The sequence below is a fragment of the Dipodomys spectabilis genome, unplaced genomic scaffold (genome assembly GCF_019054845.1).
Source record: "Dipodomys spectabilis isolate Male_0828 unplaced genomic scaffold, ASM1905484v1 ptg000140l, whole genome shotgun sequence".
Lineage (NCBI taxonomy): Eukaryota > Metazoa > Chordata > Mammalia > Rodentia > Heteromyidae > Dipodomys > Dipodomys spectabilis.
In genome coordinates this window covers 36553027-36579283 of record NW_024870817.1, presented here as the reverse complement: position 1 = coordinate 36579283, position 26257 = coordinate 36553027, and the positions used below count along the sequence as shown (strand labels likewise).

Genomic DNA, 26257 nt, shown 5'->3' with positions numbered 1-26257 from the left:
AAAACTCATACACCATGTTTTTCTGTGTCTGACTCTCCCTAGAACAGGTCAGGAAACTATTCTCAGCCCTGCTATTAAGTCTATTTTGGAGAAATGATTTTACTCAGTTTTCAACCTCAACAATCCAAACACATGGGTTTTCCACTTTAAAGTAGTTAAAGAGAAACACAAATGGGTCCAAGAAAGTTGTGTGGCCTGGCCCACGTCTTCACTGTTATCAGGATAAATGATTTTAAGAATATTATCTTACGATGTTTAGAAACATTTCCTGCACAATTTTTTAAAAAATACATTATAGAGACTAAAATAAGAGAATGTTCACACCACAGGGTCATGTGTCATTTTATCAAGGGCATGTTATTAACTTTCCCTTGTGATTTCTTTTTTTTTATTTTTAAAAATACTATTTTATTTATACCCATGTATGAAAAAATGGCTAAAACTATCACATTTATATACATACTGAAAACAGGATTCAGTAACAAGTCATATTTAAATTCTATAAAGAACATTCATTAAAACACTGATTGGTTATAGAGAGCAGAGTAGGAAGAAAAGAGTAAGCTATAATTTTCCTTTTCATTAAAGAGAAGCACCCTCTGAAAAAACTCATTAGTGTCACATATCTACACTGCAAAGTAAATATATATAAAGTTAGTGATTGTACTGATTTTATTACTTTTACTAAGCCAATTTATCTTCTCACACTCAGTGTAAATAAAACACAACAGAAGAAAAATATGTCCTTGTTATTATTCACAATAAGAGGGTCTGCTGTGCCCTTGCAGTCTGGGAGTCCTGAATGATAGAGAGCACTTGCTGGCTCATGTGGACCAATGCACCATTTTGATTCTGATCCACTGAACAGGATCCCATCTGTATGTGGCAACTGCACTAACTCCACAGAAGCAGTGACAGACTGAACCAGTTCAGATTATCCCCATTCTCCCCAGATCTTGCTAAAGAAAAGACCTTACAAAGTAAATGTAACACCTGATCTGTCTATAAATTACACCTACAAGCTGATTCTTTAGTATAAGGTGGATAAAGGGGTTCTTTCTTACATACATACAGAGAAAAGTATTACTGTTGTCTAAAGATTGCTAGAATGACTTGTGTTTTTATAACAAGATAAGGTATACATCAAAACCATCATAAGATTAAGAAACTTCCACAACTTTGATCAGTTCTTCAAACAATGGAGCAAGTTCCTTTTGTAGGCTGACAATTAGCCCTGTGTTGGCATTGCTACTGGCTGTGAAACTCACCACAAGAGGTAAACGATTGAACTGAACTACCTGGTAGGTGTTATAGTAACAGATGATGCTTTTATTCTTTGAAAGTTGATCTGTTGCAAGGGCAAAAGTAGAGAGGAAACCAGGTCGCAAAGCATGTTCGGGAGCATTATCATTGGCCACTTTGATAACAGGTACTCCATCTCTATCCGACACAACAATAGCCTGGAGTCCTTCAACACTTGGTAACTTCTTATACAGGAATCGCTTTAGGTCATCTGCCATGACGAACCCCTTTCCCTCGCAGGATCAATCTTGCAAGCCTGGGGGTCTGGGCCACGGGAATATCCCCAGCGTACTGGAAGTCAAGGCGAATTCCCCGCAGGCTGCTGTCACATGACTTGTGACACCCCCCCCCCCCCCCAGGTCGGCGCCCTGGGAAGCATTTGTTACGCTTTCACGGCCAAGTGACTAGGACTTCCGGAGACCCCTTGTGATTTCTTATATTGACCAAGTTACAGTTTCAAATTATCTTTTAAAGATTTTTTTTTTGTGTAGGTCGTGGGGCCTGAACTCTGGGCCTGGGCGCTGTCCCTCAGCTCTTCAGCTCAAGGCGAGCCCTCTACCACTTGAGCCACAGCGCCACTTCCGGTTTTCTGGTGGTTTATTGGAGATAGGAGTCTCACAGACTTTATTGCCCGGGCTGGCTTTGAACAGGGATCCTCAGATCTCAGCCTCCTCAGTAGCTAGGATTACAGGAGTGAGCCACTGACGCCCAGCTCTCTTTCAAAGATTTTTAAGGCTGCAGGAAACAATGTGAATCTCCTTCAATAATGATTTTGAAGAGTTAAAAAGTACTTTTCATAATTCCCTGAAATGCTATCATAGAAATCCTGACTGAACATAAAATGATGTTGGAAAAATAAGGAAGTTAAAAAACCAGGACCATGAATGTGGCAAATTCTGTTTGCTGTCTGCCAAATTCTATTCCCTCCTTACCCCTGATCATACAAGAAATTTCTATGCCGCCCTTGCAATTAGGTTTGGTCATATGACTGGAGATGAGCAGAAATACTGCATGTTACTTTCAGACTGAAACTCATATCCCACATATTTGTTTTTATACCTTGTCTTCTGCCAGATCCTGCCAAATGGTGCAACAGGAAGTCTTGCCCCCTAGAAACACCAGCTTGAGAATCCTGGTTCCTATCTGAGACCACAGAAGAGAGATGCCTGATTTTCCTAAATGCTAGTCTAGATAACAACTTGGGTGAACCTACTTTTTATGTCATTCGATTTAGGGTTGTTAGTATGATACTCCAAACACTATATTATATCAAACTAAACTTACAGTACTGAAAATATCTTAAACTTACAAATATTTCTCATTTTGTCTATTTCCGGCCCAAATGAAACTCTTTTACTTTTTACCATTTTTACACTTGGCTAGGATTTTTGTTGATGCTGTTGTTTTGTGGTGGTACTGGGGCTTAAACTCACTGTTTGCGCAGTGTCTTAGCTTTTTCACTTAAGACTGGTACTCTTGTACTTCAGCCATCCCTCTACTTCCAGCTTTTTTCATATGTAACTGAAAATAAGAGACTTTTGGATTTCTTTTGGATTTGTCTTCCTGGACTATCTTTAAACCTGAATCCTCAGCTCTCAGGCTTGTGAATAGCTAGGATTATAAGTATTATAACTATAACCTGGCTATGTGTTTATTTAAGTTTTCTTTTTTTCCTTGATCATCTTTAGTTACATGAGAAAATAAGCTTATTAACAATAAATAGAGCTCAATTGTTCTGCAGAGTGAAAGTCAGTCCAGGAAAAGTTATACAGGATTAACGCAGGCTTGAAGCTAACACATGAATTTGTCTGTGTATTGGAAGTGATATGAAACAAGGAGTCACCAATATTCAGGATCTGGATTTATGCTTCAGTTGAATCCATGAAGTTTCGGAAGGTCTTTAGGATTCCAGAAAAAAAAAAAAAAGACAATCTAAATGTGCACATTTCCAGTGAAAATCGACAAATATTCTAGAAGTATTTCACCATGTATCCAAACCAACAAAAGAACTTACTCTTCATTGTTGTCTAGCTTTTTTGCAAAAGAGACAGATTTGAGGTTTGTTTTTGTTTTGATTTTGGATTAAGTTTAGACCTTCCTGGTCTGAACTCATAGACTAAATGGAACTCAAATACAAACTGGCATATAAGTTCCTTATTCTAATGATGCACTTTTATGTATTTTTTTCTTAGGAAGTAGAACTAATTTTAAATTTTCAGCTTGATGGATTTTAATTTTTTCCCAAAGAATTTCCTTTACAATTAATCTTCAAATTGGACATTACTGTAAGGTAGTGTCCTGTTATACTTCCAAGAAGGGACAGAGTACATCTAATCCAGTCACAATGAGGTAGCTATAACCCTTCAACTGAAAGGCCAACTTTAGAGGATACATTTGACATTAAAAGAACAATCTGGGCTGGGAAGGTGGCTCAGTGGTAGAGCACTTGCCTTGCATGCATGAGGCCCTGGGTTCGATTCCTCAGCACCACATAAGCAGGAAAAAAAAAGCCGGAAGTAGAGCTGTGGCTCAAGTGGTAGAGCGCTAGCCTTGAGCTGAAGAGCTGAGGGACAGCACCCAGGCTCAGAGTTCAGGCCCCACGACCGGACCCCCCAAGAATAAAAAAAGAAGAAGAACATTCTGGAAATACCTGGTTTTGATGGGGTTATGATTCAGAAATGATACTGGTTATAATTATAGTTGTTTTATAGTGCATACAAATCAACGATGAACCAGCAAATATGTTTTTGTTCTCCTCCTCCCCACCCCCCCCCGAAGCAAATACATTTTTTGAGCCTTCCTTCTCTCTCTCCTTTTTTTTTGTTCATTTGTATGCACAAGGTAGGATTTACTTCACAAAAACCAAAATGCCAGTATTTTCTTAAGCCATGATATAAAACAGATGATCCTGTTGCTACATGGCATGGAACACGAAATTGTGATCCTTTGGCTGAATCTTGTAGAACGACTAAAAAGTAATATCCATGAAACATGGTACATCTTGAATGGCCATTTGCGCTCTAAAGAGGAATTTTGTACACTCCACAGAACTACTATTCCTATCTTATAGAAATTGATTCTCCATTTTAAACATATGGGTAAAAAAACATTTTCTCTAAGATTTTTAAACCAATTTTTATCTTTAACTGGCTTAACGAAATTTGTCAGTAAATTTTACATGCAAAAACATTCTAAAAATCATTTCTAGCAAGCACTTGACATCTGGTTAGCTCTCTACTTTTTAGTTTGCTTTGTTCTACCAGCTTAGTAACTCTTTAAAGAAAATAGTTTATCATAAACAGCAGAATTCTCACCCATCTCTATGCAGTATGAGGGATGCCGGATATTGATAACCCTGGAGGAAGCAAACCTATCAGAGTTTTCTGATGAGCATGTTTTGTGAATCCTCCATTGTGCTCCATTCTCTTACATGTGCATTTTTCAGGTTCACCTGCAGTGGCTTAATCTCTTCTCCTATCCTTCTAAATTAATTTTCCAAAAGTTGGAGTGTAGTCCTTTCCCCCTTAGGCTATGCATTAATTGAGGCTTTCTTTTCACCATGGCTTTATAACGTCTAGTATGCGATATTTCTACTTCCCACATCTTTGCTCTGCACAGTCATCTTTCCTTTCCTTTACCACCTAAGAAAAAAGATGGTCAGCTAACAGGCGAATTGTAAAGGTGTCTGTTTGTGTAGCTTCAGAGTTCGATTGACATCACCAGGCACAGATTGAGTCTTGTCATTTTGTTTATACATTGAGGAGGAAAAATTTCAGTTTATTAAGTGTTTCATGTAACTGCATCCAAGTTTTGTCAGGTTGGAAACTTGGACCCTTTCTGTGTAGTGACTTTTTAATTCTAGTTTTCAAAACTTGGAGATCAGACTGTTGCTTTTGCATGATGTATGTACTGTCTCATGACTGAAGTTTGCTTTGTTTTATAATATCTGTACTCCTTGTATTTTTCAAGAGCTATTTTGTAAACAGATGATGTATTTCTCCATTGAAAACGCAATAACAAAATAGCACAAAAAAAGAAAGAAAATGGGGAGGCACGCAAGTTAGTTGGAGCCTTTTCTAGCTCCCCAAATAATACAGTGAGGTTGAGTTAGAGCTCCTGAGCTTCAATGTATTTCTGGCATAAGAAACATTTTGGGACCACCTTAGAGAATGAATTCATATTATAAATGCATCCTGCCCATAATAAAGTCACAGAAAAGAGTCATCTATCTATTCTACAACTACATTCTGTTGCCAGCCTAGGGAAGAATGAGGGTCATTGAGAAGATATAAGGACCTCAGTAGTTGCCTTGAGCTTCTGATCCTAAATTTATGTGCTATTTCTCCCTGCCAGGATGATCAAAGTCGTGGAGAATCTGTTCCTAAAATCTATTGACTTGCTAAGTCTATAGCTAAAATAAATGCATAGCTCTTTTCTAAAAACTTTCTGCCTCTAATCAACTCTATTTAAGATGTAATCATTCACTCCTAATCCTCATGTTTTTGACATTAACTATGTATACAAGTAAATCAAGGTGTTTCTTAGCCATTAAATTTCTTTCATTTTTTGATTCAATGATATCTCTCCAACATTTGGTTATCTTCATTCATTTTTATGACAACACATCTATTTTTTGTGTAGATTATGATATTCAACTGTATATTTTGTCTCTTTTTTCTTTGCTGCTGAATTCATTTTGGATAATCTTGGCTCCCATTTTATTTCCCTATTAAAACATGATTTATGCTTTTTTAATCAGGAATCCAAAACAGTACATAAGGCTCTAAGTACTGAGTAAATAAAGCAACCTGTGTGAGACTGCTTCTCGTCCTAGCCAGATTTCCCTAACTGGCTATAGATGTGCCAGAATGCTCAAATTTAGTGTTTTTTAATAGCTGAGGTGTCTATTTTGATTCCTGGACCATAAAATATTTGTAATATTATGGTTGAACATCAGTCTATAGTATGTTTATGTGCAATAAATAATAGTGACAGATAATTTAATTGTAAATAGGTTCACTTTTGCAGAAAATACACACACATACATATATATACATACTTATAGATACACACATGTATACATATATGTATATAAGAGTTCTGTTCTTTTCCAAACATACCAAACTAAAATTTCAAAAGAAGTTTCTAGAGCTTTTAAACACAAAGTGAGGGGCTAGGAAGGTGGCTCAGTGGTAGAGTGCTTGCCTTGCATGCATGAGGCCCTGGGTTTGATTCCTCAGCACCACATAAGCAGAAAAAGCCAGAAGTAGTGCTGTGGTTCAAGCGGTAGAGAACTTGCCTTGAGCTGAAGAGCTCAAGGATAGCGGCCAGGCCCAGAGTTCAGGCCCCATGACTGACAAAAACAAAACAAAACAAAAAACAGAGTGGGCTGGGAAGGTAGCTCAGTGGTAGAGCGCTTGTCTTGCATGCATGAGGCCCTGGGTTCGATTCCCCAGCACCACATAAGCAAAAAGAAAAAAGCCAGAAGTGGCACTGTGGCTCAAGTGGTAGAGTGCTAGCCTTGAGCTGAAGAGCTGAGGGACAGAGCCTCGGCACAGAGTTCAGGCCCTATGACCGACAAAAAACAAACAAAACAAAAAACATAGAGTGAGAGAAAAGCAAACATAATTACATATTTTGTTGGCCTCTGAAATTTAACTTTCACCAACTTTTGAAGTAGGCTTTGAGAATTACAGAGTGAATGAACAAATATCCCCCATATAACACAAGTCAGAAGTTTACAAGGCAGCCAATATAGGCATCTTCTTATGTTCTTTTTTTCAATATCTATAAATTGTTTTAAAATCTTACAAGAGAATTATTCCACCTTTCCCTTCCTATAAAACTCAGAATTACGATTCAAATTTGAATTAGAAGAAATTCAAACTGTATTTTTGTTTATGGCAATGTGATTATGAGTTTGAATGTAATGTGTGCCATTCATTCCACTAGTGTCATAATGAAAATATTCTCAGCCAGGTGGCGGTGGCTCACACCTGTAATCCTACCTAATCAGGCTGAGATCTAAGGATCATGGTTCAAAGCTAGCCCAGGCAGAAAAGTCCCTATGAGACTCTTCTCTCCAATAAATCAATCAAAAACCAGAAGAGGTGCTATGGCTCCAGTGGTAGAGCACTAGCCTTGTGCACAAAGAGGCTCCAAGACAGTACCCAGACCCTGAGTTCAAGCCCCACAACCAAATTAAAAAAACTCTCAGAATTCTAGGTGCTTTTCCATTTGCCACATCCAAGAGCTTCTATCCTGGTAGACAGAAGAAAACTTCCCCCAAAGATCTTCCCTCCTGTGCCTCTAACTTTGCCCTATATTTGTTAATATTATTAATTATTTTTAAACTTTGACAGAATATTTAATATCATTAATCATTACTTTAAAAATGGAACATACATTTTGCAGCAATGTGATCATTCAATATATGTATAAAATGTATAATGATCTAATCAGGTAGGTAGCATTTCTTTTTATCTCTTTAAACATTTGAAAAAAAAAAAAGTGTGTGCTGGTCCTGGGGCTTGAACTCAGGACCTACGCATTGTCCTTAGGATTTTTTGCTCAAGGCTAGTGCTTTATCACTTGAATTACATCTCCACTTCTGATTGTTTTTTTTTGTGTGTGTGTGCTTCATTAGAGATAAGAGTCTCAAAGACTTTCTTTCCAGGTTGGTTTTGAACAGCAATCCCTAGATCTCTGCCCTTTGATCTAGGATTACAGGCGTGAGTCTCTGGTGCCTGGCAATATTTGAAATTCTTTTTTTTTGTGGGGGGGGTGGGGAGGGGGCGGTTGTGGGGCCTGAACTCTGGGCCTGGGCGCTGTCCCTCAGCAATTCAGCTCAAGGCTAGCGCTCTACCACTTGAGACACAGCACCACTTCCGGCTTTTTTCTTTTTTGCTTATGTGGTGCTGAGGAATTGAACCCAGGGTCTCATGCATACAAGGCAAGTGCTCTACCACTGAGCCACCTTCCCAGCCCCAAATTCTTTTTTTTTTATTGTGAAAATACCGGACAGCGAGTTACAATTACATGGGCAAGGTAATGAGTACACTTCTTATCAAGCATTGTTGCCTCCTCCTTTGTTTCCCCTTCCCATCCCTTCCCATCTCCCCCCCCCTCCCAACAAAGTTGTAAAGTTTGTTTTGCGACATAATAACTTGTAAATCTCATTGTTGCAATGGGTCCATCAGTATCCCTATTTAAATGATTATCCCTATTTGTACATATCATTGTTGCAATGGGTCCTCCTGTATCCCTATTTAAACGATTTGTTTTTTTCCCTTCCCCTCCACAAATTATAAATTATACCAACATCAAATAAAGTGAAAGCAGGGGTTATACCATGGAGGAGGGACATACAAAGCAACAAAGAAATCATCGTATAAATATGTTAGAAACAATCACAAGAAAGAAAAAAAATTTGAATACTTATCTTGGGGTTCATTTCACCTAACATCACCTTATCTGACCTTTTCTGCCTGTCTCAGACATATACTACTTATTGCAAATAAGGGAAACCATGGGACCTATGTTTCTTTGGACCTGGCTTATTTCACTTAATATAATTTTTTCCAAGTCTTTCCATTTCCTAACAAATGGGGCAATGTGTCATTCTTTCTGATGGAGGCATAGAATTCCACTGTGTATATATACCACATTTTCTTGATCCAGAATTCATTTGAATTGTAGTTAACCTTTTGAATACTATATCAAAGGCTCTATTTCACCTAAGAAATACACATCTTTCATCATAGTTAAAAACTAAAAAACTAAAATAGCAAAAATATATGCTACTTGTAGTACCAAAACATTCTCAGTCTTATATATGGTGTGAGGTAAGGGTAAAGTTATTTTCTTTTAACTTCAAGATGTTAAGTAATGTGAGATCAGTGTCCTTTGAAATAAATAGAAACCTGAGATATTTAGTACATAGACATCATGTTAAGATGACCTCAGGAAGGCAATCTTTGGAATGTGGATTAACTTGCATGGAGAAGGCCAGGTATATCTGTTACCAAAATAAACACTGCTTAAGCAGCAGCAAACATGGAAGAGAGATCAAAGAAGTGGGCTCTCTCCTCACCCCCTCCCTCCATTTTCCTCCACCTCTACCTTCTTGCTGGAGGTCTGTATGGTAAAGTAAACCAAGCAAACACTTTTGAGGACATAGCATGTCCATCTGTCACATGGTGTCTAAGTATCAGGGCTACAATTGCTATTGATAGATCTACTCAGTTCCCTGAAGCTTCAAAGCTTGGCTGATGATCCTAATGGAAAGTTCTTTCTTAGCTTTGACAACACTGATCACATTGTTGAAGCATCTCCTCACTGGGGCCTTATTTGTCAAACTCTCTTTACCCAGCCCTGACACTGTCTTCCCAGACAGAACAGGAACTAACAGACTAACTGCTCCCACACCTAAGCTCTCTAGAAAGTCCTGGGGTGGATGAGTCACTGTCCATAGGACCTGGCTGTCTTTGTTTTATATAATTTTTTTCTAAGTACAATAATAAGAACAGGTAATAAAAACATGGTATATTCTCAGCAATACACTCCCATTACTAAATAAATGTCCATATACATTGCCAACAGGTAGCAGGGAATTTTAAATTTTGGGTGTCAAAGACCTCCTTAGAAGTCAGAGGATTTGGAAAAGCTTGAAAAATATAAGCCTTTAAAAATGTATGAACACACACACACACACACACACACACACACACACACACACACACACTTTTGGTTAAAATTCCAGAAAGCTAACAGGTAACTTGAGTCGATTCAGAGTCAGCCTGTCTGGTTTAAAGTCTGTTTTCATTGCCATCAAGCTGTCTAGAACAAACTACATGAGTTACAAATTATTTAAACTTCCAAACTTCATTTTCCTCAACTTCAAAATGAGAATTGCAAATAGTGCTTACGGAATGGAGTCATCACAAAGAATAAGGGAGATAAAACACATGAACATATTAGCACTCTGTTATTTGTAAAACATTAAATACTTCTTTAAAAATATTTTTGCTGTTGCCTGGTGCCAGTGGCTCACACCCGTAATCCTAGGAGACTGCGATCTAAAGATCACTGTTCAAAGCCAGTCTAGGCAAGAAAGTCTATGAGACTCTTATCTTCCAGAAAACCTGAAAGTGGAGTTTTGGCTCAAGTGATAGAGCACTAGTTTGGAGCAAAAAAAGCTAAGAGAACATGCACAGGCCCTGAGTTCAAGCCTTAGGATTGGTACGTGTGTGCACACGCGCACACACGCACACACATACACATAAATACACACACACACACACACTTCTATTATTTTGAGTTACAGATCCACAAGCTTATTTGTGGACAGCAGATTAAGAATTTCTGCTATAAAGTGAGGATCCAGTTCAAATCAATTAAAGATAATCTGCTTACCATAAAAACAAGATCCTATTGAAGCTAAATAATTATCCATAAAGGGGCATTCAACCACTAGGTCTGCTACTCTGAGCAAACAGGACAGTAGGTTGTGATACATCGCCATTCTTTCTAAGGAGGGACAATTGCATTGCTTCCTGCACCGGCCTGTACCAGCCCCAGTGAAAAACTTGGCAGCCATGGTTGCTGTTCATGTTTAACTGAAAAGGAAAAACAATTTTTTTGGCTGCCTGAACCTTATAAGACTATTTCCACGTTGCTGACATATTCTTTACAGAGTTCTAGGTATAAGAAAGCGCTGTTACAGATTTTAATGAGAGAATGGTTTGTTCAGTGCCTAGCTTCGGGGCTGACACAAAAAGCTCTCAATAAAAGCTGTCTCCTTCTATGGCTCAGAAGGGAGGGTAACAGAGCTTGACAAAGTCACACTTCTGGGAGGAATTCCACTGAAGCTCAGGGAACTGCCTGAGTCATGTGGTTTAACTAAACATGATGTGAAATAAGAAGCCCTTAGAGAGAGCTTTACTTTGAGAGGTAAGACACAGAGATTTTTCTCTTAAAGACATTTGAATTTTAAGATAGCCTATTTTAGTCATGGCAGCTTCTTTAGCCAAATCAGTACCTTCTGCAATGACTGGACTATCTAGAAGCCAGTAATTTCGAATATATTCATCTTTTTTGGGTGTGCATATGTGCCAGTACTAGGACTTCAACTCAGGGCCTAAAATATATCCTTAGTTACTGGCACTCTACCACTTGACCCCCATCTCCACTGCCAGATTTTTGTTGGTTAATTGGAGAAAGTCTCATAGACTTTCTTGCTCAGATCTCAGCCTCCTGAGGAGCTAGCATTACAAGTGTGGGTCACTAGTGCCTGGCTAGATATATTAATCTTCAGGAGACCTGTAAACACCAACTAGACAGTGCCTATGGTGTTGTTTTGCTTCAGAAATATTGTCACAGAAAACATCTAAGTGATTTTAATAAATTCATGTTTATATTCCCAATGTTTATTACAATTCTGATACCAACTATAGAAACTCAATTACCATTTACTAGATGAATTTTCTATGTAAGGACTTCAATATCTACTTTAAAGATCACATTGGGACTATGGTCATGTGGTCACTCAGTCCTGCTCTAACTCTCTCTTCTGTTTCATCTCTTGGTGCTGGTCCTGAGGCTTGAACTTAGGGCCTAGGCACTGTCCCTAAACTTTTGTGCTCAAAGCTAGTACTTTACTTCTGAGCCATAGCCCAGAGCTGAGCTGAGAACTGAACTCAGGGCCTTTGCCTGGCAAGTGTTCTTCCAATGAGTCAAATCCATGACTCTAGCATCTCTCTTTCTTAATACAAATATTATTGCTGCAAGCCTGGTAAGGAGGATTCTATTATGCAAATACCTGATAAAGCTGTTACAGGTACAGGTCTATTACAGTGGCCTGAAGAACCTCATACTTGCTAGTGTATTCTCTGATCAGATGGGAAGCAGTGTCCCTGTTTTATTCTTAAAGTGTCTTTGATGCTTTCTGAATGGACTTTACCAAATATTCTGAATAATGTCTAATACTTTTGATGTCGATTCAGTTTCAACTCAATGGTATGGGGTGGGAGTAAAAGAAAAATACAGGGGAGATAAATAATCCATCAATGATGCAAATCATTTAAAACCATACATTTACATTTCTCAATGAGGAATGAAGATGTGCTATGATCTCCAAATGACCACTGTTATAAATATGCTCTCCAAGAACCACTGAGTCACAATGATGCACATGAGAATAAAGAATCACCTCAACAAGGCAAAGTGGACTTCTGCAGAAGGCTGCATCATCGATCAGAAATCTGGCAACCAAGCACATAGATCAGGTAGGCTGCTTCCCTATATATCCCTATCACAGCAGGCCCTGCCTCTTTGCTCAGACTGGCTGAACACAGGTTCACAATCTGCTCATGATTGGCTAACCTGAATAGGGTAAAATCTGTATAAGGTGACTTTGAAATAAAATTAACAGTATACAAGTAATCTCAAAAGATACCCACACCCTCTGCCATTTCTCCTGTCTTAATTCTATCTTGAAAAGAAATCCGTTTAAAATAAAAATCTTACATTTCAAAAATCCTTCCTTATCCCAAAGCATTTCCTCCTTTCCCTAAAAGAGCCAACCCACGAGGCCAAGGCTGGGACTTTTAAGCAATATACTATGACAGAAAAGATAGTTTTTCTCATACCACCAACTAAAAGCTGGCTGTAGAGCTGCGGTTAAGGTGACAGGGTTCCAGTCTTCAGCAAAAAGCTAAGGGGCAGGGCACAAGCCCTGAGTTCATGCCTCATAATCAATACAAAAAAAAATTAAGGCCTAAGTGATCAACCAATGATATACATTAAATTTTCTTTTAAGGCCAAATATCAGGAAAGAGAAAGTCTTCAAATGAAAAAAGGGTAAATCATTTTATACACAAAATTAATTTCTAGGGGCTGGGAAGGTGGCTCAGTGGTAGAGTGCTTGCCTTGCATGCATGAGGCCCTGGGTTCGATTCCTCAGCACCACATAAGCAAAAAGAAAAAAAGCCGGAAGTGGCACTGTGGCTCAAGTGGTAGAGTGCTAGCCTTGAGCTGAAGAGCTGAGGGACAGTACCCAGGCCCAGAGCTCAGGCCCCATGACCAGACCTCCCAAAACAAAACAAAACAAACAAACAATTAATTTCTATGCTACCATGAAAGTATCAAAATTTTCTAGAGTCCTATATGATGTGGGAAAATGTTTATTAAGAATGCTGTTTCAGGGCTGGGCCCCAGTGGCTCACGCCTGTAATCCTAGCTGCTCAGAAGGCTGAGATCTGACGATCATGGTTCAAAGCCAGCCTGGGCAGGAAAGGCCGTAAGACTCTTATCTCTAATAAACCACTAGAAAACTAGAAGTGGTTCTGTGGCTCAAGTGGTAGAGTGCTAGCCTTGAACTGAAGAGCTGAGGGACAGCGCCTAGGCCCAAACAAACAAACAAATGCTGTCAGAAGTACATGTGCCTGTAATTCCAGCTGCTCTGAAGGCAGAATAAGGAGAAACTCAAATCCCAAGTCTATCCTGCAAAAGACAGCAAAAGCCGCCTCAAAAATGAAAACAAAAGGTCTTACTACATGGTTGAAATACTTGAGCAGTTGCCTAGCATTTGTGAGGCCATAGATTCAAAATCTAGTACTACAAAAAAATTTAAATCCACAATGGAGAATGAAAATAATACATATGGTGCCTTCATTCCTCTGGCATTACAATAGTGGGCCAATTACATGGTCCCTCAATTAGTATGGTTCAACAGAAGAGTTTTCACATTGACAGTGGCTAAAAGGCATATTCATAGTGCTTTTTACTTTCACTAGATGATTCAGCAAATTGCATGAAATACTGTACCCTTTACTAATATAAAGTAGGCTATACATTAGATGATTTTGTCCAATCTAGACTAATAATATGAGTGTTACAAGCACATTTACTGTAAGATAAACCTAAGCTATGATATTTGGGAGCTTGTATGCATGTATTGTCTTTTCAAATGGTATTTTCAACTTACAATGGGTTTATTGAGATACAACAGTTTTAAAATGGAGGTAAATTTGTATATGGCAATAATAATGCTTGAAATATTCAACATCTGTGATCCAATATTGTCAGATCCCTATTGATAGACAAACATGTTACTTATTTGCCTATCTAAATAATTGGGATGTATGTGTAATGTATAAAGCATATACATCTGCTTTATATATATTATAACTGCTTATGTATTATATGTGCTTTTATATATAATATATGCTTTTATGTATGTGGGAAATAAACTAACATGTTTAATGATGTCTATCTCTAGATACCAGATTATTTATAGTTTCTAATAGGCACTTTTCTAGAATTTCTAATTTTTCTACAATGAGCAAGTGTTTGTTTTGCAGTGAGAAAAACATGTGCTGTTACAGAATAATTCGGTGTGAAACTCTTTTTGGAAATATATTTAGGATGCAGAGTGCAGCCTGCCTGCAATAAGCTCTTTGCTGACAAAGAACCCTCTGAATCAGCCTCCCAGCGCTCCCACTGACGGTAAATTTGGTGATAATTGTGCTGTCAGGACCTCCAGCTCTTAACTCCACAATTATGAGCTTGGTACACAAGGACATGTTGGAAATGGGAGGCAAAGTCAGCTTCCTCCAAAATAATGGTCAAAGCAAATGTGTGCTTCTGCCCAAAAAGGAAAGTAACGTGGCTGTAACTGGATATTGTAAATAAGTGGTCAGAGAATCCCTAAATAAGCAATATCAAATAAGCCTCCTTGTGGTGTATTTTTTTTTTTTCCATCTGGGATCCGTGTCAGGCTCACAGACATGAAGGCTGCCAGGAAACTGTTATCTGTTTACCTCTAATTTATATTTATAACTCTACAGGCTAGTGATGGGAGAAAATGTTTCTTTAAGAGAAAAAATAAAAACTGGTAATGAACACTCTTGAGTTGGTTTTTTTTTAACCTTGCTGAATAAAAACTTCTACTCATTATGTAGTTAGAAAACCTCACTTCATGGAAACTTCACTTTTAATTGCCTGTATGTTTGTATTGGAATCCTCTAATTCTGACTCTGCCTTTGGGTAGATGTCTTCACCTAGGCAGAGTTAGGCCACATAGCTCTCTGAAGTCATAGGAGAAATGGTAAACCCAATACGGAGCAGTTTGGGGTATATTATAAGCATTGGATAAAAGTCAATTTGATTCATTTTTTCCTTCCTGCAATATGAGTAAGAAGATATCAAGTATCACAAAATTATTTCAAGTAATACCGGAATATAGTCCCAAAAGTGTGTATGTGTGTTTGTGATGAAGCATTATGTGTGTGAGTTGTTTGATATTTTTAAGGCTGAAATAGTAACTGGTATGTGCTTGAGCAGTAACAAAACCTTTGGAAATCTTTTATCATCTTGGGATTGTATTCAAGTGAACATGCTCACCAGTCAAAGTGAAGACAATGCATTTCTTTTGGAGACTCAGCTTTGTTTCAGTAACATAGTCACATCTATTCAGAAAGAAACTGATACTGTTTCTTTTACCACACCAAGGAAAACCTCTGAAAAGGTTCTTGAAAGCCAATGGTAACCAGCATCTTTCAACCTCTGTTTGGCTTTAATATAGATTCTGTGTATGGCTGGATTATGAATTAAAAAGTGAGTTAGACATTACAGATAGTATTTTAAAACAAAAAAGAACACAGAACAATATGGGCAATTGTGTACTCCTTATTCTAATAATAAGCCATAAAGGAACAAAAAATAGACAATTCTATTAAGCCTCTGATCTCATTAAATAACCAAAACAAATTTCTTAACTTTAATCAAAAGCAACTCTGATCTCAACAAATCTGATCTAAAAGCTAACACCACACGGGGACTAGATTAACCTTAGGTGATATTTTTACCCCCCTAGAAGTTCCATAATCTTTATGTAGCTCTTCTTAGTATTTACAAAAGGGGGGAGGGGAGCCAAGTATGAAAATCTTCTGCATGGTTTTCCTTGCTGAAAAGAAGTCTGCAGCACCCTGAATGTCAATATATTAATAAAAAGAGAACACCCAGTCAACTTATTAAACAACTTGGAATTATGGTCCTTTTTGTAGTTCCAGATGCTGATCTCCATCAAGATAACATGAGATTGTTTTATTGCTTTGTCAGAACTCTAAATCTAAATATTTGCAATAGTCATGTAAATACTCTACCACCATGTAAATATGTATATGTATATGCACATACGTGGATGCTACAACATAATCTGATTTGGGTTTATGGAAGCTGTTATAGTTACAAACCATGCATTTGTGTCACACATTGTGTCAGTAAACTTCCCTCCCCAATACATCTGTGTACTATTATGATATGACTTCTTCAATGATGTCATAATGTTAATTTCATTTGATCATAACAAGAACCACAGTCTCATTGAAATAAAATGTGTCTGCCATGAGACTAAGTTAGTGACTGTGAAGGCTGCTGATTTGTAGGAAGATTTATTCTCCAACCATGTTAGCGGAAGTAATCAGTGACATATGTCATCGATGCTTGTTAAATTATGAAATGTTCTTCCTTTAAAGGGCACACAGTAAAGTTGTAGTTTTTAGAAGTTTGTATTTTCAGTGTTTGTAGGCACTCTTTAATAAGCAAGAAACGTGTGTTTACTGCACAAAACTAAGAACTAGGAGGCTCTGCCCACATTCACTCAAAGCCTTTAAGGTCCACTTTACACCTCATTCTCTCTCTATCTCTCTGTGTCTCTTTCTGTCCCTGTCCCTCTCCCTCTTACTCTTTCTTTGTCAACTTCAATTTTCCAGAGTCTCAGCACCAAATGTATCACCAAAAGTGGAGTTAAACAATTGCTAAGTGCATAGGACCATATATAATAAGCATATCAAAATGAACTCCAAGAATTGGAAACAAGAGGTTCTTATTATATCCTGTATGCAGTTATTTCTATTTTTTTTCTGTTTTAGTTATCTGTACCCTTTGTCTTGTATATAAGCTTATCTGATCCATGGAAGGGAAAGGGAATCACAGAAAGAGCAGGACAAAGGATGAACAAATGCAACAATGATAATCACTTGTCTCTATGTTTGAACTATACAACTTGTGGGGAGAGAAGGAGGGGTAAATGGGATAAAATGAGGAGGAGGTAACGGTGTTTAAAAAGAAATGCATTCATTACATTCCTTATGTAACTGTAACACCCCTGTTCATCTTTACAATAAAGATATATACATATGTGTGTGTGTGTGTGTGTGTGTGTGTGTGTGTGTGTGTGTGTGTTAGGATGGGGTTAAGATGGGACATTTGACTGGATAAAATCCAAAAGTTAGGCTGGGAATGTGGCTTAGTGGTAGAGTGCTTGCCTAGCATGCAGGTAGCCCTGGGTTCAATTCCTCAATACCACATAAACTGGAAGTAGTGCTGTGGCTCAAGTGGTAGAGTGCTAGCCTTGAGCAAAAGAAGCTCAGGGACAGTGCCCAGGCCCTGAGATCAAGTCCCAGGACTAGCTCACAAAAAAAATCCAAAAGTGTTTTTTTTTTTTTTTTTGTCGGTCATGGGGCTTGAACTCTGGTCCTGAGCGCTGTTCCTCAGCTCTTCAGCTCAAGGTGAGCACTCTACCACTTGAGCCACATGCCACTTCTGGTTTTCTAGTGGTTTATTGGAGATAATAGTCTCACCAACTTTCTTGCCCTGGCTGGCTTTGAACCATGATCCTTAGATCTCAGCCTCCTGAGTAGCCAAGATTACAGGCTTCAAAAGTTTTAAAAAATATATTAATTTCTTTTGGAGGTACTGGGGTTTGAACTCAGAGTCTCACGCTCATTAGGCAGATACTCTATCACTAAGCCATGACACCAGCCCATTACTGCTTTAGTTTGTTGCTGTTTCATAGGGGTTCACATTTTTGCTGGGTCTTACCTCAGCTATGGTCTGCTGAGCTATGATCCCCTGTAGCTGGGGTTACAGACACATGCCACAATGCCAGCTGTTGATTGAGATGGGGGGGTCTCATTAACTTTTTACCAAGCTCGTCTTGAACTTTGATCCTATCTCCACCTACCAAATAACTAGAATTACAGGTACTTGACACACACCTGACACAAGAGCTTTTTAGAATGATAAAATTTGAGGTGTGCATGTCGACTGGAAGAGTTAAACAAAAATAGAATGCAGGCTTAAGATGTTATTGATTAAAGATCCCATTGGTTATATAGTAAGCATTTCCTTAAAGAGAACAACCACTGGATGACCAGCTGGAATAGCCACAATTTCTACACCCAACTCTCCTTTCCAGTGTCATCCCTTATACTTCTCCTGCTCCTCTGGCTTCTCTGTGGCCTCTAGAAACTATCATGTCTTTAAGCAGGAGCAAATTTAGAAGCCCAGCGTTATCTCACTGGATCACATTCACCTTGAACATAGTTCTATCTCTGATGACTGGCACCTGCTTTAATACTTGGTGCCTGCCTGTCTCCCCGAGATTCCAGTTTATGTAGAGGAGAGTTCTTTCCATCCCAGAGCCACATGCTGGGGTACAGACATTTCTGTGCCACATGATCCAAATCAAGGATGCAAATCCTCCCCTCCCTCTACTTTGTGTGTGTGTGGGGTGGGGGGAGTTAGGGGGAGCAGGTGCTAGTGAATTCTAGGGATTGAACTCAGGACTCTGTGCTCTTCCTTGGCTTCTCAGCTCAAGGTTGGTGCTCTACCAATTGTACCACAAGTTCAGTTTGACTTTTTGCTTGGTAACTGAAAATAAGATTCTCATGGACCATTTTGGACAGGCTAACTTAGAACCACAATTCTCAGAAAGTTGTCTCTTAAGAACCTGGGATTACAGGTATGAGCCAGCAGCACTGAGCTGCCAATATTAATGGACAACATATTTCTACAGGTTAAAAAAGTGGATAATCCTCACATAAATACACCTATATATGTATAAATATGTATATATACATTAGATATACACATATACACATGTAGATATATGTATACATAAATATCTATATATTTATATGTCTCTAAATATATATATACATGTATGTAAACATGTATATATCTATATATATACAAAATGTTTATATAAATATAATTTGTTTAATAAGCTATAGTATATTTTTGTATTACTAGTATTACTAGGCTAAAACATTATCTGTTTTGTAAAACAAACTGAAAAGTAAAATTTGAAAAGTCAAGAAAAAATGTAATTGTTTCACACCCAGCAGACCCCAATAAATTATCTTGCTCAATATTAGCAATGTTCTAAGCATGCCTTTCCCTGGGCTGCTTGTTAGATGAGAACTGTATATCAGAAGTAGTTTCACTTGACCTAACCTTCATGGAAATGTTTTTGAAATACATATGAATAGTCTTCCAACAATTATTTTACTAAGAAAGTAATCAGAGATAAGCCAAAGTTTCATGTCACATTAGGTCAAGTTAAAGATATTTCATGATTGCAATCATGACAAAAAATTTTAAGTATATAAAGTTAAATACCGGGCTACATTTCCAACAAAAAGGCAAATGCTTAATTTATGAGGTATTTTCAGGATGAGATATTTTGCATGGTACACAAGCTATGCATCAAGTAATATTAAATGAGACAGGGAAATGTCTGAGCACATGCTAAGTCTTACTTTTGTGTGTGTGTGCAGGTACTGGAGCTTGACTCAGTGCCTTATCGTCTGGCTTTTTGGCTCAAGGCTGGAACTCTACCACTCGAGCCACTCTTCTACTTCTAGAAATTTACTGATTCATTGGAAGCAAAAGTCTCTCAAATTTGTCTGCCTGGGCTGGTTTTGAACTCAGATCCTCAGACCTTAGGATTAGAGGAGTGATCAAAGTACCAGCTCTAAACTTGTATATACTAGTGAACACACATATGTAGGCATAAAATATTCTGCAGCAGTTTTTATAAGATGGTACCCAGCTTTCCTTTCTGTATTTTTTAAAGAACCTAGAATATACCCAACCTATTTTTATAATAATATCTGGGAGTTATTGTGCCTTAATTGTAAATGTTTTGCAGTTTATTTGACAATTTTAAGATTATATTTTCCTATTTGACTAAAATATAAGGGAATCCTCAGCAACAGAATGTAGTTAAAATCCGTGTGATACTTATATTTTTATGTTTGACTAGATACAAACCACAACTGTGCTGCTTCTTATTTTTTTTTCAAGTCAGATGTGTTCACATTCTAACAAGGTTTGAGGGAGACACATGTCACACAAGCATGTGACAATGCAATCATCATGTTTATGAACATGAAAAGGATCTGCTGCTCCTTATTGAGAATGGTTTCCTAAGGCAGATTGTCCCAGAGCCAGTATGTGGAGGGTCTGAGGAAAAGCATGGCTCCCCGCCCTGCATACAGGTGATCCAATCTTAGCAATCCTCAGCCGGACAAAACAACTGTCACTCTTGTCCTCTGTCTGGACACCTTGTCGACCTCATTCTGTCCTAACTGAAGAATGAATCAGTATCATTACTCGTATTGCCTCTTTCAGATGAAGTCATAGTACAGAAGGGACTGAATAAAATCTAGAAATAGAGAAATACCCAGTGATACCCTTGCTGTTTCCTTCTTCACTGAGCTCCTGTCCGCCCCAGCATAACAATGTACACAGTGCAGACTCACCCCACCCAGCCCAGGCATGGTCCTTCGCAATTACAATGAGATCATAATCGCCAGTCAAGTCACATCCTTCAATCATGTTATACATAAAAATGTCAAAGATGCTTGGCTTTTTTTTTTTTTTTTTGGATGAGGGACTGAACCAGGCAAACGTGAGGTTGTTAAAACACAAAATTCTTTGTTAGCTTGGTTGACATTTGACAAATGAATTACTAGCTGCTTCATGGCAGCAAAATCTGTATTTAAAAAATGCTCAAATCAGTCTTTCCATCCAGAAATAATGGTCCAGGCTAAAGGGAAAATATATCCTGGTTTGCAAAGCATACCTTTTATGATGTAAGGTATCTCCATATTGAGGTGAAATGAGATAAAATAGTGCTTCTCTTTATTCACAACCAACTCTGTACATGAACTTGTGTGTGTGTGTGTTGGTTTTTTTGATTTGTGGTAGTAATTGGGGGCTTGAACTCAGGGTCTCACACTCTTGGTTGGCTTTTTACTCTAGACTAAAGCCCTACAACTTCAACCCCACCTCTACAGCCAGAATTTTGCTACTTACTTGGGGGAAAATGTCTCTTGGATTTGTCTCCTTGGACTATTTTGACCCATAATCCAATATCTCAACCTCCTGGGTAGATGCAATTACAGAAATGAGCCACCAGCACCCTGCTTGTACATGAATGCTTTAAGAAACAATTGTTACAAGCAAGTTAATTGGATGTATTATATGTTCTGGAGCATCTTACTGACTTCATAAACTGTCACCTTCCAGCTGCACAGTCCTATCTACACCATACTTCTCAAGCGATATCTAGATGAGGAAATAAAATTTCTCCATCCACCATTTTATTCCTCTAAAAAATGACAAGTATAGTCTTTTAAATTCCTGATAAAACCAAATGGTTTTAGGTTATTCTTAAAGATTTAAGGTTTTTATATTCTTTCCTTTTTGATGTATTTTAAACTAAATCTCATATTGATGGCTGACATCCTATTTGTTTTCATTTTATAGGAAGATTAAATGAACTGGTTATGTTATTTTTCAAAATCAGATTTGGTTAATGTATCTGAAAAGCAACAACAACAGCTTGAAACTTAAACCTTAAAAGGAAAAGTGAAATATTCTTCCTCTAACTGGAGATTATTTTCTCAAGTGATTCCACAGAAAGCATCAGTCACTAAGGTGAGGGGTCATAGGAGGATTTGATTCTGAATACTCCCTGAATGAATGAATGGCTACAGAGTGAACACAGCAACAAAGCAATGGAAACTTGGCTCTTCTCTGTCCTTTAATAAGGCAAGGAAATCTAGCCAGAGGCAGAAAGTGGAATCCATTAGTGCATATCTTACAGATTTTGTCTTATATAGTAAAAACGAAAGTAAAACAAATGCTTGTCCAGCACAGATAAGATCAAACTCAAAGCCTTTTCAGAGCTACTTGAGGATAGTCTATTGAAAGTCCCCAACACACAATAGTTGGAGGATGAATGAGAAATGAAGGTCTTCAGACAGCCGCTCTGTTCCTCCCTACTGGCACCCTTCATGTCTAGTTCACACTGTGTCCTTTTTTTTCCTCAATTATGGGGTGTACCTGGCTGTTCCTCCTTGTATATTCTTTTTCCTTTTTTTTGTTTCTTGACCTTTGATGTGGGTTGATTTGAGTGCAACATTTAAAACATTTTAAAGGAAGAACTAAACAATGTCTGGTTTTAAAATGATACCTTGGCTCTTAAAGATAGGAAATCAGTCATTAAATATGTTCCCTAACAACTGAAAATGACGTCAGTCTGGGTTGATGGCAACAAGAAGGGTAGAGTAGCGCCAAGCACCACACACTGCAGGGTGATTGAAAGAAGTACAGGTTAAAAAGCCCTTGGCCTGACCAATCAACCAGAGGAGGCCAGTGAAATGTATTTCTTCTTTTTCACATGAATCAGTCATAGTTCAGCTGAAAAATTAACCAGTGTACATAGAAGAAATCCCCCAGATCCACATAGTGAGTGAGTGACTGGTTCTCTTCCACCTTGGATATCCAAACCTCTAGCCAATTCTTCTCCAAAGCTAGCCATTTTATCATCATCCCGGATGCACATTCAGACACTTAGCAGTGGACATATGTATCTGAATAGAGTGTGTCTGTAGTATTTGTAGGTGATATAACACAAATATTATGTTTTAATATCTTCATTGAAGGCCAGGAACCAGTGGTTCATGCCTCTAATTCTGGCTATTCTGGAGGCTGAAATCTGAGGATCCTGGTTCAAAGCCAACCTGGGCAGAAAAGTCAGTGAGACTCTTCAGTTAATCCCTAAAATGTCTGAAGTAGAGGTATGGCTAAAGTGGTAAAGTGCTAGCCTTGAGTGGAAAAGCTAAGGGACAGTGCCCAGGCCCTGAGTTCAAGTCCTAGGACCAGCACAAATGAACTAAAAAACTTGTGTTTAAAAATATATCTACAGGGCTAGGAAGGTGGCTCAGTGATAGAGTGCTTGCTTTGCATGATGAGGCCTTGGGTTCAATTCCTCAGCACCACATAAGCAGAAAAAAACAGAAGTGGCGCTGTGGCTCAAGTGAAAGAGCACTAGCCTTGAGCTGAAGAGCTGAGGGACAGTGCCCAGGCCCAGAGTTCAGGCCCTACAACCAACAAAAAACAACAAGAACAAACAAACAAACTCCCTCTCTCTCTCTCTCTCTCTCTCTCTCTATATATATATATATATTTGTACCTACAGTAAATTAATAACAATAAGATTTTTCAATAAACTGTTTCTATTGTAAAAAGAAGATGAGATTACAATTAGGAAAACAGTCAAACATGGTGATACCTACCCACCAAGTGAGCCACAATTCTACTATAAGATTAAATTTCAATAAAATGACAATCTATCACCATACAAAAATTTACATAAAGATCCAATGAAGCATAGTGCAAAATGGTCATAAATAAAATAACCAAATGTGTATCAATTGATGAATAAAAGAATATGGTAGAATTCAGTATTGTTTGGCCATAGAAAAAAATGAACCTTGGAACAATGCCTATGATCCTAGCTACTTGGGAGACTGAGGGTCACAGGTTGGAGTATGGGTCACATAGCAATAACCAATCTCAAAAATACAAAAACAAAGTACCTTTTAAGAGAAGTAAAGCCTATGAACGATACATCAAATGACAAAAGCCAGTCACAGAAGTGTATTATATGAAATATTCAGTTAAAGGAAATGTGTAAGTTAAAAATAAAGATTCAGGGCTGCAAAGGTAACTCAGTGGTAGAGTGCTTGCCTTGCATGCAGTGAGGCACTGGGTTCAAATCCTCAGCACCACATAAGCAGAAAAAGTCGGAAGTGGTGCTATGGCTCAAGTGGTAGAGCGCTAGCCTTGAGCTGAAGAGCTGAGGGACAGTGCCCAGGCCCAGAGTTCAGGCCCCATGACTGACAAAATGAAAGAAAGAAAGAGAGAGGGGGGGAGGGAGGGAGGGAGGGAGGGAGGGAGGGGGGGAGGGAAGGAAGGAAGGAAGGAAGGAAGGAAGGAAGGAAGGAAGGAAGGAAGGAAGGAAGGAAGGAAGGAAGGAAGATTCATAGATGCCTAGAACCACAAGAGATGTAGGTTGGAGGATGGCAGCAACAGGAGGAGAGGCCTCTTGTAGCTGTAGTTAAATGATGACGATAATGGTTGTACAACTGCAAATATGCCAAAAGTCAATGAATAGTAAACCTTCTACAAGTTAATAACGGGACACATGACTCATCTCAATAAAACTCTCTTAGAAAACCAAGAGTCTTCTCCATGTGTCAGCATATGCTTTCTGATGAAAACTGGAAGCTTTACAGCAATGATTGTGTAGATATGGTTCTTTGATGTAAAAAGAGGGAGGAAATAGAATTCACATTCTCATCGTTTGTAAACACCAAGAAAGCTACCAAAAGTGGATGTTTGTGAAGCTGAGACCATCTTTTCTAAAGACAGCCCTAGTGACCATCACCTGGAGGACCATCACCTGAGGGCGCTGCACACCTCCCTGAGCGAGCCTCCTGGGCCACACAGTCACCACTAGCATTGCGAGCTCTTCAGTCCTCCCTACACTGAGGGACACTCATACACTTTCTTTGGTTCCATTACAAAAATGTCTGTAGAACAATTATGTACACATATATTTGTACCTAACCACTAGTATTAAAAAGAAAAGCTTAGAATCAAGTACTAGTGGGTCATATCTAAAGTCTTATTGACTCAGGAGACAGATCTTAGGAATGTGGTTCCAATCCAGCCTGGGGAAGAAAGTCCATGAGGCTTTTTAAAGTCTATAATTAAAAACCAAAAGAAGCTGGCAGTGGAGAGGTATGGCTTAAGTGGTAGAGTATTAGCCTTGAGCAAAAAGACCAAGCAAAGAGTGCAAGACTCTGTACAAATCCCAGTACTAGAACTAACCAAGTATTTAAATATTTATAGACTAAAGACAAAAATATAAGTAAAGTTCAAAATGATATAACCAAAGAATGTCCCTTAAATTTGTTGACAATTGAGCAACTATAAAACCACAGTATGGCTTAATCATAATGTCTGAGAAAAATGCACCATTTTTTTTTAAAACAAAGAGCCAATGAGAACCTGAGATTTTTCCATTCTCTGTAGATAAAACAGTAAAGACAACAGTACAATAAGTTTTTTTAAATAAAAAGAAATCTAGATAAAAAATTAAATGGTTTTTTTCTATATCAGCTATAGAACTTGAGAAAGAGAAGTTGCTTTTTAATAGGCATGAATTTATTTGAATTCATTATGTGTCTCTTCAAATGCAGCACACATACAAAATGACCTTTCAGCCTCCAAGTAGGAGTCTCAGAATAAAAGGATGAAAAGAATGTGTTTCAATTAAGATAAACATCAAGTAATAAGACCCAGTTACATACTATTTAAATTCCTAGAAGAAAAATCTGTTGACAAAAAAGAATCCACAAAATAAAAAGACAACCAACCACAGAAAATATCAGGGATGGATCACAGTAAATTAGATAAAGTTTAGTGGTGCGAAGTTTCAATAATGCAAGGAGATGTTACTGTTTATGGAACATAGATCTATCCTTCCCTTTCCATCCTTTCTGGCTCATTTTATTTTAAGGGACTGCATTGTTATTTGTTCTTAAATAGATATATCTGGGCAGAAAGAAACCCTTGCTACTCCCTAAGAAATAGTAGATACTAACTAAGAAATAGTACATTTTAACTCATCAAAATGTAATAATTGATAGAATGATACAGATTTCTATTTAGAGATAGAGTTTATACATGTATATATGTAAATATATGTAATTATATACATATACATATGTCTTTAGTGAAGGTTGTGATG

The 26257-nt window shown here is 38.0% G+C and overlaps 2 protein-coding genes, 1 long non-coding RNA gene and 1 pseudogene across 7 annotated transcripts in view; 1 reads left to right on the top strand and 3 right to left on the bottom strand.

Annotated features, from left to right (window-relative positions):
- The window catches only part of Pde4d (phosphodiesterase 4D), a 1402687-nt gene that overhangs the window by 222114 nt on the left and 1154316 nt on the right, over positions 1–26257 (bottom strand). The window lies entirely within an intron of this gene.
- On the top strand, positions 393–19762 carry LOC122117273. Its single transcript, XR_006149114.1, has 3 exons — positions 393–653; positions 14023–14026; positions 19751–19762. It is a non-coding gene; the product is annotated as an uncharacterized LOC122117273 (long non-coding RNA).
- Positions 969–1637, bottom strand: LOC122117272 (ragulator complex protein LAMTOR3-like). Its single transcript, XM_042690982.1, has one exon. It carries the CDS (start codon positions 1518–1520, stop codon positions 1161–1163), a length of 360 nt encoding a protein of 119 aa, XP_042546916.1. The 5' UTR covers positions 1521–1637; the 3' UTR covers positions 969–1160.
- On the bottom strand, positions 20453–20549 carry LOC122117417 (annotated as a pseudogene).

Bases quoted from the DNA above. Each gene is read 5' to 3' on its own strand.
- LOC122117272 (XM_042690982.1), bottom strand. From the start codon at position 1,520: ATGGCAGATGACCTAAAGCGATTCCTGTATAAGAAGTTACCAAGTGTT.